This window comes from Cryptotermes secundus, unplaced genomic scaffold (genome assembly GCF_002891405.2).
Source record: "Cryptotermes secundus unplaced genomic scaffold, Csec_1.0 scaffold2548, whole genome shotgun sequence".
NCBI lineage: Eukaryota > Metazoa > Arthropoda > Insecta > Blattodea > Kalotermitidae > Cryptotermes > Cryptotermes secundus.
Genome location: NW_019733901.1, coordinates 13579 through 28747, shown reverse-complemented (window position 1 = coordinate 28747; position 15169 = coordinate 13579). Strand labels below are relative to the sequence as shown.

Sequence of the window (15169 nt, the reverse complement as noted above, 5' to 3'; positions counted from 1 at the left end):
TACTCATGATGCACAACCCAATGGGAGTCGAAGAAAACGGCCAACATGACTTTGACATTGCTGCGGACCTGCCGTGCTTTTTTTGGCCTCAGGGATGTCGGATGTTTCCACTGTGACGACTGCATCTTGATTTCTGGGTTGTACCCATAAACCCATGACTCATCGCCTGTGATCACAGTGTTCAGAAAGTTGGGGTTACTGTTTGCATTGTCCAGCAGGTCCTGTGCGATTTCCAGATGGCGTTGCTTCTGCTCCATTGTTAGTAGTTTCGGTATGAATTTTGCGGACACTATCCTCATGCCCAAATCCTCAGTCAAAATTGAATGTACCGATCCAATGCTTACCCCTATCTGTTCACAAGTTCTCAGACTGTGATACGATGGTCTTCCATGAACAAAGTCTGCACTTGCTCAATGACATTCTCATTTCGGCTTGTTGGGGGTCTGCCTGAACATGGTTCACTGTTCACTGATGTGCGGCCATCTTTGAACCGTTGTACCACTCCTTTATCCATGAGTTGCTTGTGGCATTGTCCCCGAAAGCCTGTTGAATCTTACACCTTACTGGAATCCGACGAGCGCTCACTACACGTCCTCGCTCATAGGCCGACTGCCAGTGATTGACGCTTTCTGCGGGCAGGAAAAAATTCACGACTGAACATGAATGTCCCCTCCACATCTCCACTGAAGGGAGCCTCCTGCGCTTCATTGGTTTATGTGGGAAAAAAAGATTCAATACTTTTTGAACACACCGCGTATGTGCCAAAAAAGTGTAAAGAAATGTTACACACAGGTTAAAATGTTGATGGATTTGAGAGTTATCCTTTCTCTGCCCTGGCCTATTAAAAGTGGTTGGGCTCATTACTTGCTGAAAATTTAGGACAATGAATATGAAATAATTTTTGAGGGAAGGGAAAATCAGTTATAATGCATGCACACATATTTCTTTCACCCTCTTTCTTCCTACATACACAAGTATATGATATCCTCTTCACACTACTTAGAGACAATCTTGCTGTCATATGTGAACAATAACACAGTGTTGCTGAATATTTTTATATCCTGATTACTTTTAACAACAATGGATGCAGTTAACTATTTTAGGAAGATATCATATAAAATTTTGGTTCCCAGAACTTCACTGTATGAAGTCATACATGAAGTATGTCATGTCTCTTTATGTCTATTCTTATGACAATTTTAATTATCTTCAGCACCAAGGACTATGCAATTAATGGTCCTGTGTCCAATCTGAGGGAACACTTTTCTGCATTGCTTTTATTAAGACCCAGCACTGTTAGGGCATGGGAGAGATGAGTGAATTTTGAGGAAGACCCCGTCGTGGCTGGATCATGATACTGATTTAGATCATATGATGTGGGAAACTGCATATGAAAAATGTGATCTTTTCAACATAGGAGGTCCACAAAGGAAGGCCATAACAAAAACTGCTGACAAGAAACAAACTACAACATTTTAACAGAAAACTGTCTGTTTTAATCTGTGTTTGCCCTTGAAGGTGCAGGAATGATCCACTGGTCAGTTTTGTCAGAAGGACACTTAAAACAGACAATAGTTCTGCTTTTTCCTTGAAGAGGTTTATGAGGAGTTATGGAATGGTCCAAAATCTGTTTCAGTGTCCACACTGTGCACTGGTATTGACTTAGCTTTATACCAGGCACAGATTATCAGTTTGTATGTCCTGGTCAGGGTAGCTGCAGTTTGGGTCATGACTTCAAATCCCTATATGTAACAATGCTGGTTTTGGGGCAATTTTCTGTGAACTTTTCCATGTGCCTAGAAAAGAAAGCCCTTCTATCTGAACGTGATTCTCAGTGAGATAAATAGGACAGCTCTTGTCATTACATGAATGGAACCAAGTGCAGTTTATGCAGTGAGGTGGGTGTGAACATCATAACCAGGCTTGATGTTCACTGCTGTTGAGTGCGACTTGCACTGCACTGGGCTTAGTATATATAGTCAAGCATACATATACATACATACACACATACGTGGTGCTATCCAAAAGTTCCCGAAATATATTAATGAAAACTATTATGTCTTACCTGGATCTTATTCTGCACCATTACCTTCAAAGTAGTCCCCTTGGGAGCGTATACACTGCCACTTTTGAAACGCGTCCTGGAAGTCTTTCTTTGTTAGGGTGTTTAGTACCGTCTGCGTTTCCACTTGAATTCCCTCAACTGTATCAAATCTTCGCCCCTTCAACTTGATTTTCATCTTGGGGAAGAGAAAGCAGTCGCGAGCTAAGTCTGGCGAGTATGGTGGGTGGGGAACAACTGCAATCTTGTTTTCAGCCAAAAATTCCTGCATAATGTAAGCCGTATGCGGTCGTGGGTTGTCATGATGGAGTACCCAGTCGTTTGTGCGCCACTTCCCTGGACGTTTTCTCCTCATGTCCCCCTCAAACGCCTTACAACATCGCGATAGAACTCTTCATTGATTGTCTGACCAGGAGGGACGAACTCCTTATGAACAATCCCGTCAATATCAAAAAAACAGATTAACATGGACTTAATGTTGCTCTTGACTTGTCGAGCTTTTTTGTGGCTGAGGTGAAGAAGGGCTCTTCCATTGCGACGAGTGCTGCTTACTTTCAGGGTCATAGCCATAAACCCAACTTTCGTCACCAGTGAGAACCTTCGAAAGAAAGTTTGGATCCTCTTGAAGCTGTGGTTGAAATTCCCTGTAGACTTCAAAGCGATGCCGCTTCTGTTCATTTTGCAGCAGTCATGGCACAAACTTCGCCAGAATCCTCATGTTCATTTCCTCTGTTAAAATTCCTTGACATGTGCCATAACTTAGTCCCAAGTCGTTACAGAAGTCTTGGATGGTCAGTCTACGATCTTGCAGAATCAGATCCCACATATCCTGGTGTGGTGCCCATTGACGGTCATCCCGAACGATCGTCACCATCAGTCGATGTTCGGCCATTTTTGAAATGCTTATACCAGTTGTAAGTTTGTGTCTGGCCTAAACTGTTGTCACCAAAAGCTTGCTTCAACATTTGGTGCATTTCTGCAGTGGTTCTCCCAAGTTTAAAACAAAACTTTATACAGACACGCTGCTCTCTCAGGTCAGCCATTGCAAAACTGCAAACTCATGGAAACACAACAATGGAAATACGTTCACCAACAATAAACCCAACAACTCAACTCAATGCCGCTTTCCACACTGATTCAAGAAGGGTGTGTGGGAAGATACCGAGCAGTATTTCGATGTACTCATAACCATTCACGCACAAAATTTAAATTTTGGGAACTTTTTGATTGCACCATGTGTATTACAGTCCATGGATTCAAAGTTAGTAGAAAATGACCATAGGATGTGGAATAAGTCATACACAAAACATATTATGTACAACTGAACAGGTATCATTTCAAATCATGCACAGATGGTGTAGGCAATGTCAGAACTCTGAACGTCAAAAGGGCAGTTCAGACTAGGAATGGTATTCCACCCCTATTCCAATTAGCATGTAAGCTTTAGAGATGGGCTAGTCAGCCAACACATACTGCATATCTTCATCTGATAACCATGGAGTTAGTGATATTAACTCCCCATTAAGAGTTCTAAAATATGTCTTCCAACATGAAAAGGGTAGAATCTGAGGAGGTTCACTTTAAGGAGGGTATTTGTTTGTTTTTCATTACAGGTCTCAACCATAGGCGTTCTGTTTTCTTCTTTTGAATGATAAAATATTCTTGACCTTTCCAGCAATGGAATCCTATACATATAAAGGGACAAGTCAAGCATTTCCTTGTCAGTACTTTTAGTATCAATATTGTAAGACCGTGCTGGCATTTTTAGTGACAGATCTACAATGGAAATGGTGATAAGCTCTGAATTATATTGTGGTGTTTGTGTAGGGTGCACAGGAGCCATGATGAAAATGTCCTAACTCAACAGCTGTCAGCGTCAGCCAGTCACTGGGGGATACAAGAGAAAAAGATGCCTAAATCTTCCACTCTGTCCTGATGTTGGGTCCTCCATGGTGACATGATCTAGCAAAATATTTCAGAGGAGTCACTCTTTGTCATATCACTAATTAGAAACCTAACAGCAAGTCCTATGCCACTGCCAGGTTGTAATGGCAACTGCCAGCTCTGGCCCATCACTGTATGGCATGCACACATATATATATATATATGTCTAGATGACTTCAGGAAACTTGTAACTGGTTGCATGGCAGCTCTTGTCTGTGGGAACACATCATCTGGGCCCTACACTGATGTACTTGACCATGGTCTGGCTCCACACAGGTATAGTGAGATGAGTCGAGGAGTCCAGGAGTCCACACAACCTTCAATTTTGAGCTCTCCACAGGGACACACAAGTTTAATGTCATAGTGAAAATGAAGAACAGCACCACACAGTTAGGAAACACCCCTGCTAGTGAGACTGGGGTTTTGTAAATGCACAAGACCTTTTTATTATATAAAATGTATAACCCTAGAAGAAGAGATGGAACTGTAATAAACACAAACAGAAGTGACAAAACCCAAAAATGTGAATTACATGGTGAATATGGGGGTTATGTGGTTGGTTTTCAAGATACAAAGGGGACTAGTGTAGGTGACAAAAGGTATGACTACAGACTGGCATACATGGATTACAGAAATGATGCAAGGCAACTTGAGGGCCAGTAGAACCTGACAACAAACTGATCTACCTCAACATGGGGAAGGTGAGTAGACATGTGGCAAGAGCCCCAGAATGGTCAATTTGTTGTTTGTGTTGCAGTAAACCAGGCACGGCTGCACTAGAACTAACTGTTTCTACTCTACCTATTTTGACACATCCCTTGTCTGTCATTAGTAAGTTTGACACTTTCAAGTCTCGATGAACAATGAAGTTGCGATGGAGGTAGCGCAGACCACGAAGCACCTGCAGCATAATACATTTCACCTGTGATTCTGAGAACGGAGCTTGCATATTATCAAGAAGGCTGGCTAAATCCTGTTCACAGTACTCCATTGCCAAGAAAATACTGCAACATAAAATACACATCACTGTTCATTTGTAATGTAGAGAATGTTTCACAAGAAAATTCCTGATATTCTCCTAGCAGTCAACATGAATTCAATAGTTCACATGATTCCCTGATGTTCTGGGTCCCAACACCTAATCATCATCATTACAAAAGCCTAAACTGAATCTTAACCATGCTAATTCAATCTATTTCATTCCCCACAAACTACTTTCCAAGGATCTACTTCAATATTATCCTCCTATTTATATTGAAATGGTCACTTTATCTAAGGTTTCCTTCCAAATTGGCTCATTTAAGCCTTCTTGATTCAACTGCCTACATGAAGCACACATCTGATAGTGTCATTAAAGAAACATTCACATTTACCACTCAGTCAAAGTATGGTCAGAAACTAAGGATCCATATGACAGGTTTGATTTCTGTTGGTGGTAATATTAGTGAAAGTGCTATCCATCTAAAGCAATAGTAACAAGTGATCAACAGTTAACAGAGATTAACATGAAAATTCAAGTAGTGGTTTAAAACATACCTACCTCTCAAGACTTCTTCCAACTACAACTTCTTTCAGGTGAACAATGTTTTCATGACGACAACTGAGGAGGACAGAGATCTCTCGCAATCCACTGACAGGTAATCCATCTTTCTCATGTTCCATGCGAACTTTCTTCAGTGCCACCACCTTGTCCGTCTTAGTATCACGTGCTCGATCTGAAATTCCATACATATTTAATCTGAATGACTCCTGTGATGTAACTATAACATGAGACATTATCAACAAGCAATCTGTCCATGTCACTTTCTCCTGGGTCCCCCTGGTGGTCCTTGATTCTGGAAATCACTTCTCAGAGATTATATACTTTGTCTCTTACCTGTACAGGAGACCAAGTTTGTTTTAACAACCTCAAACTGAGGGCATAATGGCTGAGTATGTTGAATGGCAGTGATGAAAAATGCACATAAACATCAATATCCCTGGCAGTATTTTAGCCCTTAAGTGACAGAAAGGGAAAGTACCACACATTAACAGCACACTAGCCATCCAGCAACAACGTGAGCACAGACACGGGAAGAATATTCATTTTTGGCAGCCATTACCAAGCAATGACTAGTGAAGACAAAGAATACCTTATGTGTGCTTAGTTACAGTGATAGTTTGATTGTGCAAATTAGTGAACTGTTACAGTTACTTGTAGCTACAAGTTAAAAGAATTCAATAAATCCAAATATCAGTCCCAACCCCATATCTTGTCACCAACACATCACAATATATTACTTCAAATTCTACTGGAATTTTATTTTCATCTTTGCAGTATGAGGTTTTAACCTGCCCACAGAGAATCTTAAGTACTCGTACTTCATCAATGGCGCTGCTGACACCATTACTTTTAGCACATAAGACTGCTTCATTAATTCAATGCGTAGAATCAATTAAAGATACTTTCTTAATTAACAAGAGTGTGCTTGTAAGTTGTGCCAGATCAGCAATTATATTGTTGTCAAAATATGCATGAGGTTAATCACAATTTAACAAATTCTTAAACTTGATTCTTTCTTCCAAATAATTTCACTCTGTTGTACTCATATTTTTAGTGTAAGGAATAGCATCTTCTGGAATTACATGTAATAAATATGATCACGTGATCATCACAATCATCACTGTCATCATTTTTAATTTCCTGTTGATTTCAACAAGCCAGTCCCTACTATGACATAATGGAGACTGCATTTAGACATAGTGGCACACTAATCTATGTCAATCCTGAGAGGCACAATAACAAACCTATAAAAATATTAAAGCTTTAAACTCCCATTTGATCCCTGATGAAATTGTAATAAAAAGTAATAAAAATTAACAATGGAAATTAAAAGTTATAAAGCCTTATTACTGTGTGATCTCTTTTATGCTTTAATTAAATGAATATACAGATGTGTGAGGTTCTCATGGCAGCAGACATAAAGATTACTGCCTTCTGGAATGTGACATCCTGTAGTGTGGTAGAAAGTTACAGTGTCACATCTCATATGGCAGTAATCTTTTTTCTTATTTTTTAAATACAAGAGCCCCTTATAATGTAAAGCACTATGTTCTAGCTTATTTATCTGAAACACAAATCTGACAGTGTATGAGACAGTAACTGTCTAGAAGACAGAATACAGTAAATTACAGCAAGTAAAGATCATGTAATGGCCAGTCATGGTAGCCGAGCGGTCTAAGGTATGCACTGTCTTCACTCGCTTGGAAACCGGGATCATGGGTTCGAATCCCACTCAGGACATGGATGTTTAGTTTGTGTGCGTGCGTTTTTCTGTGTTTGTGTACAGGTAGAGGCCTTGCGATGAGCTGATCACCCGCCCAAAGAGTCCTACCGAATGTGTAAGATCTAGAAAAACCGAAGTGAACGGAGAAGTTCATGGAGGTAGGCCTAGGCCCACTGGGGCTGTAGTGAAAAGGGGGGGGGGGAAGATCATGTAATAGAAGGCACAATTAATTACACACTAAGTTTTTCTGTGAGCATGGCTACAATCTGTTGCAAGAAGTGAATGGTCCTCTCATACAGTCAGGACATTACTAACAGAATTTGATTTGTTTCATTCTGGTCCATCACACTAACAATATTACAAATGACAAAACAATTCCGTCCAGTGTGGCTGTTGAAGCTTTTACTACTTCACTTTTTAGCACCCTAACATGTTTTGGTCCCTATAGACCATCATCAGAGGGGACATCAATACTTTTTGAAACTAGTATTACATTGGGTGGTTTGATTCTTAAAATACATAAATATACAATATTTGTAATATACACTTTATACAAAATCCAAATTTCTTACAACTACAGCAACTGTCCTTGATGCATTAAAGATTTTTTTTTAAACTTACTGTTATTTAAGTTAAAATTCTTTAACAGAATAGGTTGTGTCCCTTGTCCTTTCGTTTTTCTTGACGGGGCCAAACTTGTGCTGCCTGTCTTTTTTGGGAAGGTGGTTCTACAAATATATTATGGGTATTGTATTATTTTAAAGAACCTATTTTATATATATCTATATATACAAGCAGCTGCAAAGTGTTGGTCCCCGAAACGGTCCTCCAGTGCCCGAAGTGTTTCCTCATAAGCTGAATTTGTTGGAATGCCGGGTAGCACCTCTGCCGCCCGACCCTTCAGGGCAGTAATTAGGTATGTCGATTTTTCCTTGTCGGACCACTGGTTGTGTTCTGCTACGGTCTCGAATTGTCGCCGGAACACGCTCCACGTTGAATTTCCGTTGAATGTCGGTGGCTGGGCTGTACTTGCGGCGACCGTGGGTGTGATTCCCTGCTTGGTCCTCGTCCGTACTACTTCCAACCGGGCCTGGAATTCGCGTATGGTTTCCTCAATCGCTGCAAAGGTTTCATTGTAGTTTTTCATCAGGTTTTCCTGGAGTTTTTTCTTCCACTGACTGCAGTTCCCTTTGTGTTTTTCCAGTTCTTTCTGTAAGCTCCTGGAGCTTTACGTTTGTCCTGGCTTCGTGGACGTCCATCATCTCCTTCAGTTCTCTTCGGTCGGCCTGTCTGTCATCCTCCAATCTGGCCAACAATTCCTTGAGGCCGATTTCTGCCTTTTCTTAATAGGCATCTAATTTGGCCATTAAATCTTCTTTGTCTTTTTTTCTGTTGGCCTCCATTTCGTCCTTCTCGGCCTTACTCTCTTTGAGCATTTCTTCTTGATGAGTTCGAAACATTTCCTGCAACTGCACTCGGTCGGTATCTGTTTTTAACTGGTTGGTTCAAATGTCTTCTTGCATGGACTTCAAGAGCTCTAACACATGTTCCATTTTTCCGTTCGTAGGGTAGCACTAGGCGCACAATAATTCGTTCTACTTGTCACATGTTTAAGTTCGTAAAGCACTTCTGACACCAGTGTAACATGTTTCGTTACTTGAGACGCCGTTTGGACTGTTAATTGGTTTATTTAACAACCTACAAATCACAGCTACAATTAATTATAACACAGTTGCGGGTTTCACACTTTACAAGCCCTACAACGAAATCTCGTCACACTATCTTCAAGAGTCTTCGCGTATTAATAACGCGGGAGCTATACAAATCTCTCTGAGTTACACACTCCAAATACACTCGGTTATCATGAACTATCACTGATTCTCGCACACACTTCTGTGACTCGTAACTTGCGAACTGAGAACTGTTGTCGGTGGCTGTGTAGCTCCCTTATAAACCCTCAGCAGGGCAACGAGAAAATAACCACGTGGTAGGCATCACTTGCTACCATCGTCTATCGCAACCACTGTTTATCCGCGTTGCATAGTGACCAGTGTGCTGGGACTCTGCTCACTTCGGCTCCGCTTGGCACGTCACCGCGCGTTGCACGTTACGTCACCGTGGGGAGAGTGGCGGGGTGATGACTCGCCTATTACCATAGTAACGAGAGTACTACGTTACACCACATGCCGCTGGGGAGGTAGGGGTCCTCCGTTGTACAACATGTCACACTATATATTAAGAAGTTTGTTGTTTTTCTTCCTACCTTGTTGTCGTCCTATGTTTGTGACATTATTGTGAGTGTGTTCTGATGCTGTATTATGAGGTCAAACATGTTATGTTGGTTATTAATTTCCTTTGTGTGTCTTTGTTCTTCTATCAATTTACTGAGCTTATTAAAATGATATATATGGAAATCTTCTTTTATATTCATGATGCCTCCTTTTATGGCTTTCTCAATCATTTCCATGATTATTGTCATCGGTCCACACTGGAGTTGTTGATTTAGTATATGTTGGGTGAATGCTGATTCATCTTTATTTAGTCTTATGTTTCTTATGTGTTCTTTATACCTTGCTGTTAGATTTCTACCAGTTTGGTCGATGTATACTTTTTGGCAGCTTTGGCATGTCATTTTATAGATCCCACTTAGTTAATAGGGGTTTATTTCTCGTTTTTCATTTATTAGCTTACCTATTGTGTGGGTTGTTTTGGGGGCATGCGGTAGTATAGTGGTTGAGGGGCTATGCTACAAGCCGGAAGGTTGCAGGTTCAAGTCCCGATGAGGTCATTTGATTTTTTCAGTTGACCTACTCCTTCCAGCCGCATTAGGCCCTGGGGTTTACTCAGCTCCTAACATAAATGAGTACCAGGAATTAATTAAATTATCATCCTGGAGAGTAAAGCGGGGCCGGTGCATAAGACTGACAACCTTAACACCATCTTTGAGCCGATTGTCTAGATCGGTGTGGTCCAACCTGCGGCCCTCTTATTCATTTTGTTGGCACTTGCCCTTCTTACTGGATAAAAAAATTAATTAAACATTTGGAAAAAATTGTATACCCTTCTTACTGTTTTAAGTTTAAATAACAGTAAACAGAATAAATCGTATTTGTAAAATTCAAGGAAATGCCATCAGCAGTGTTGGCAACATCAATTCAGGACAGAGTGACCAATGCTAAACATTATTTTCTTCCCGCTGCCCTGCAGGGCATACAAAAAGATTTAGCGGGACACCGCTGACATTGGCAACGCTGCCCATCAGATGGCAGCACCTTACAATCTTCATTTCTCCTATAACGGCCACCTCGATAATAAGCTTCACTCTTCGGCTGTTATAATCTGTGGCATGCATGCTGTGATTTTCACTTTCATTCAGTACTACCTAAAATGGCGGAACTAAAGAAACGGCGTGTTGAAGATGAGAAACGACAATTTCAGTCCATGTGGCAGGAAAGTTATTTTTTTGTTGAACATAATGGAAAACCACAGTGTGTTATCTGTTCTCAAGTCTTAAGTGTTTCGAAGGGGTATAATGTGAGTAGACACTATACCAGCTTGCATAAATCAAAATACGACCAATACCAGGGAAGTGCCAGGAGTTGTGTGTTTAATGATTTGAAGCTGAAATTAACTAGACAGAAGAATATCTTTCAGCAACCATCAAACACTGCTGGTTTGAAGGCATCTTATGAGGTATGTTTAGAGCTAGCTAAAAGTAAAAAGTGTTTTAGGGATGGTGAGCTCATTAAAAGATGTGCTGTAAAAATGGCATCTTCATTTGGAGATAATAAGATGGCTAAAAATTTTGAAACAGTGTCCTTGTCTCATCAGACAGTAAGTAGAAGAATTAATGATATGGGTAGTGAAGTTTCAGGTACTCCCAAGGGCATTTTGGAAAAATGTGGATTTTACTCTATAGCTCTAGATGAGAGCACAGATATAGCTGACATCAGCCAGCTCCTTATCTTTGTCAGAACAATAGACGAAGAATTTGAAATTCATGAAGAACTGTTGGAATTATAATCATCAGAAACCAGCACCAAAGGTACTGACATATTCAACGCACTGGATGTCGTTTCTAAATATGGAGGTTTTGGGAAGTGCTCTGGCATTGCAACAGATGGAGCTAAAGCAATGGTTGGTCATAGAACTGGGTTAGTAGGACTGTGTAAAGAAAAAGGCATACATTGTTTGTTTTTCCACTGCATTATCCACCAGGAGGCTCTCTGTGGAAAAATTATAAGGCTCAGTGAGACAATGAAAACTGTTGTAAATACTGTAAATTTAATAAGGGGAGGCAATAAAGCCCAGAGACACAGGGCATTTATTGCATTCCTGGACAATTTGGAAGCTGAGTATGGTGACATTTCATTGTACTGTGAAGTGCGCTGGCTAAGTGCCGGAAATTGCCTGCAACAGTTTTTTTGGGTTGAGGAATGAAATTCTTGCTTTTCTCAGAAATGAAAACATTGGGCATGAGTATCAAGAAAAACTGGAAGAAATCCAGTTTTTAAATAATCTTGCTTTCCTGACAGATTTAACATCTCATCTAAATGCTTTAAACCTAAAACTACAAGGCAAAGAACAAAATTTCTCCCAGCTTTATGGACATATTGAGGGCTTCCGCAAAAAACTTGATGGAATGAAAATGGCACTGAAGGCAAATAATACAGCACACTTCCCATCTTGTCAGCAGTTGAAAGAAGAAGAAGAAGAAAATGACACAAAATTTAGTATGTTTCATGAAATAATAATTTATATCAAGAAAGAGTTCCACNATAATCTTGCTTTCCTGACAGATTTAACATCTCATCTAAATGCTTTAAACCTAAAACTACAAGGCAAAGAACAAAATTTCTCCCAGCTTTATGGACATATTGAGGGCTTCCGCAAAAAACTTGATGGAATGAAAATGGCACTGAAGGCAAATAATACAGCACACTTCCCATCTTGTCAGCAGTTGAAAGAAGAAGAAGAAGAAAATGACACAAAATTTAGTATGTTTCATGAAATAATAATTTATATCAAGAAAGAGTTCCACGACAGATTCCAGGATTTTGACTCCCTAAAACCAAAACTTGCACTGTTCAATAACCCCATGGAAATTGAAGTGAGTGAGTGAGGTGTCCTGCGACCTTCAAATGGAAATTTGTGATCTTCAGGCAGACCCATTCTACCAGACTAAAAAGTGTAATGTCCCTGAAACTTTCTGGAAACTGATTTCTAAAGAACGTTTCCTTAAACTGCTTAAATTCTCTCTGCAAATATTATCGCTGTCTGGCAGTACATGTGTGTGTGTGAAAGTGCTTTTTCTGCTCTCAAACAAATTAAATCAAAAACGAGAAATCGCACTGAAAGTGCTTCACTGGAATCAAGCCTGAGACTTTGCCTTACTGAACTTATAGTGGACATTGATAAACTTGTATCAGAAAAGCAGTGGCAATTATCACATTGATTTCTCGACTGTAAAATAAAGTGATATATTAAACTACTGAGTTATATGTAATTCGTTTTCTTTCTTTAATGTCTCTGGCCCTCACTTTCCTATACAAAAATTTGATTGGCCCTCGGATAACTAAAGGTTGGACCACACTGGTCTAGATAATGTGGGACCCTCAACATTTCACAACCCTATGGGACTTCATGGCTTGGTACAGGGATAGCTTTACTGTTACTTTACTTTACGTGGGTTGTTTTGAAGGCTATGTGTTAGTGTTTTTGAATAATTTTGTGATTTTTCATATGTAGTTTCCTGTATAAGAATAAGTGACCCATTTTTGTTCTTTTTTGTCTCCATTATCCGATTTACTTTTCTTTCGTTTAAGTTTGTTATGTAGTTTTACGAGTATGATGTCTTCCTTTCTATAGCCATTATTTAGCGCTATATTAATAACAGTATTTAGCTCTTTGTTTTTAGCATTTTCCTCAAGGGGTAGTGTGAGAAGTCTGTGTATCCAATTTTTATATGCCGCTAATTTTTGTTCCCTGGGGTGGCATGATTTATTATTTATTGTTATGTCTGTCGTATGCTAACCTAAATTTAAAAGGGACAAGTAACATTATAAAGCTAACCCAAAAAGAATTAACCAAACTTAGAATAAACAACGAACTAAAATATTTATATATTAAGAAATGAAATATCAACAACCAACTATATAAATTACATTTAAGAAATGCACAATGTTGGCAGCCTACTGGCCTACAATAGAAAATAATATAAATCAAGAACTAAATGAAGAATAAAAAAAAACATAATAAACTTAATAATAAAATTGATAATTTAACTAAACAACTACATGACAAAAAACTTTTAACTAATAAACAAACATTTTATCCATGTTTGCGCAATATGACTAACATACAATTCACTGAAAAAGAAGAAAATTGCTAAAAAAGGAAGCAAATATAATATGGGTATCTCACCAAAAACAAGTATAAAATAATCAGTCTACGAAACAGAAAATGCCATAAGACAGGTAAAAGATACTAATCAACAAAAAACATACAACAAATAATGTCAAAGCAAAACACAACAAACAAAGAATACAAAGAACAAACACACATGACCAAACAAATACAATAAAAACTAACACAACACAAAGCCACCATAACAGAAGCTGATAAAGGGAAAACACTAGTTATTATTTATAAACAAGATCTAAACGATAAAGTCAAATCCTTCATCAAAAATAACACTGCTGAACTAAAAACAGATCCGACACAAAAATTTCAAAGAATAGTACAAAACTTTAAAACAATGTAAAATTATAATAGACCCAATAAAAAGAAAATACATACACCAAATGAACCCACAAGCACACAAATTGAAAACAAAAATTAAAATTCACAAACCAGAGGCCCCAATCAGACCGGTAATAAATAACACTAACGCACCCACACATAAACTAGCTAAATATATACATCAAAGACTAAAAAACTATCTAAAATTAAAACACAAATATAACATCATTAATTCAATACAATTTGCAGAAAATATAAGAAAACTAAAACTAAATCCAGATCATAAATTACTAACAATGGATATTAAGGACTTCTATGTTAATATCCCAATCAACGACACACTTCTCGTGACTAATAAACTACTCAAGGATAACCATATGAACAAAAACATTATAAAAGAAATAATGTCCATACTTAGAATGATACTGAATCAAAACTATTTTTAATATAATGAAAAATTCTACAAACCAAGATCTGGCATAGCCATGGGCTCACCCCTATCAAGTACAATGGCAGAAATCTTCCTACAACACCTAGAACATAACAGAATAGAACATCTGCTGGAAGACAAGAATATTACATACTATAATAGATACGTAGATGATATCTTCATAATATATAATCAGACAAAAATAACCCCACAATGCCTCCTTGAACACTTTAATGAACAGCAAAAAACTTGCAATTCACAATAAATGAGGAAGTAAACAACCAAATAACCTACTTGGACTTAAACCTACTTAACATACATGGACAAATAAAAATGGAAATATATATCATGCCACCCCAGGGAAAAAAATTAGTGGCATATAAAATTGAATACACAGACTTCTCACACTACCCCTTGAGGAAAATGCTAAAAATAAAGAGCAAAATACTATTATTAATATAGCGCTAAATAATGGCCATAGAAAGCAAGACATCATACTCGTAAAACTACATAACAAACTTAAACGAAAGAAAAGTAAATCGGATAATAAAGATGAAAAAGAACAAATATGGGTCACTTATACTTATACAGGAAACTACATATGAAAAATCACAAAATTATTCGAAAACACTAATATATAGCAGTTCTTCTTGGGAAGAGAAAACTTCCCTCTGGATATTTTCCTTCAATTCTGCATTTGTGTGAGGGTTTCTTGTGTAAACGTTT

General features: G+C 38.6%; 1 protein-coding gene across 1 annotated transcript in view; it reads right to left on the bottom strand.

Moving 5' to 3' along the window:
* Window positions 1-15169, bottom strand: part of LOC111868374 (cyclin-dependent kinase 10) — a gene marked incomplete at its 5' end in the record, with an annotated part of 36968 nt that overhangs the window by 12954 nt on the left and 8845 nt on the right. The window contains 2 exon segments of the mRNA XM_023858962.2: window positions 4808-5010; window positions 5547-5721. Coding sequence (XP_023714730.1) covers window positions 4808-5010; window positions 5547-5721 — 378 coding nt within the window.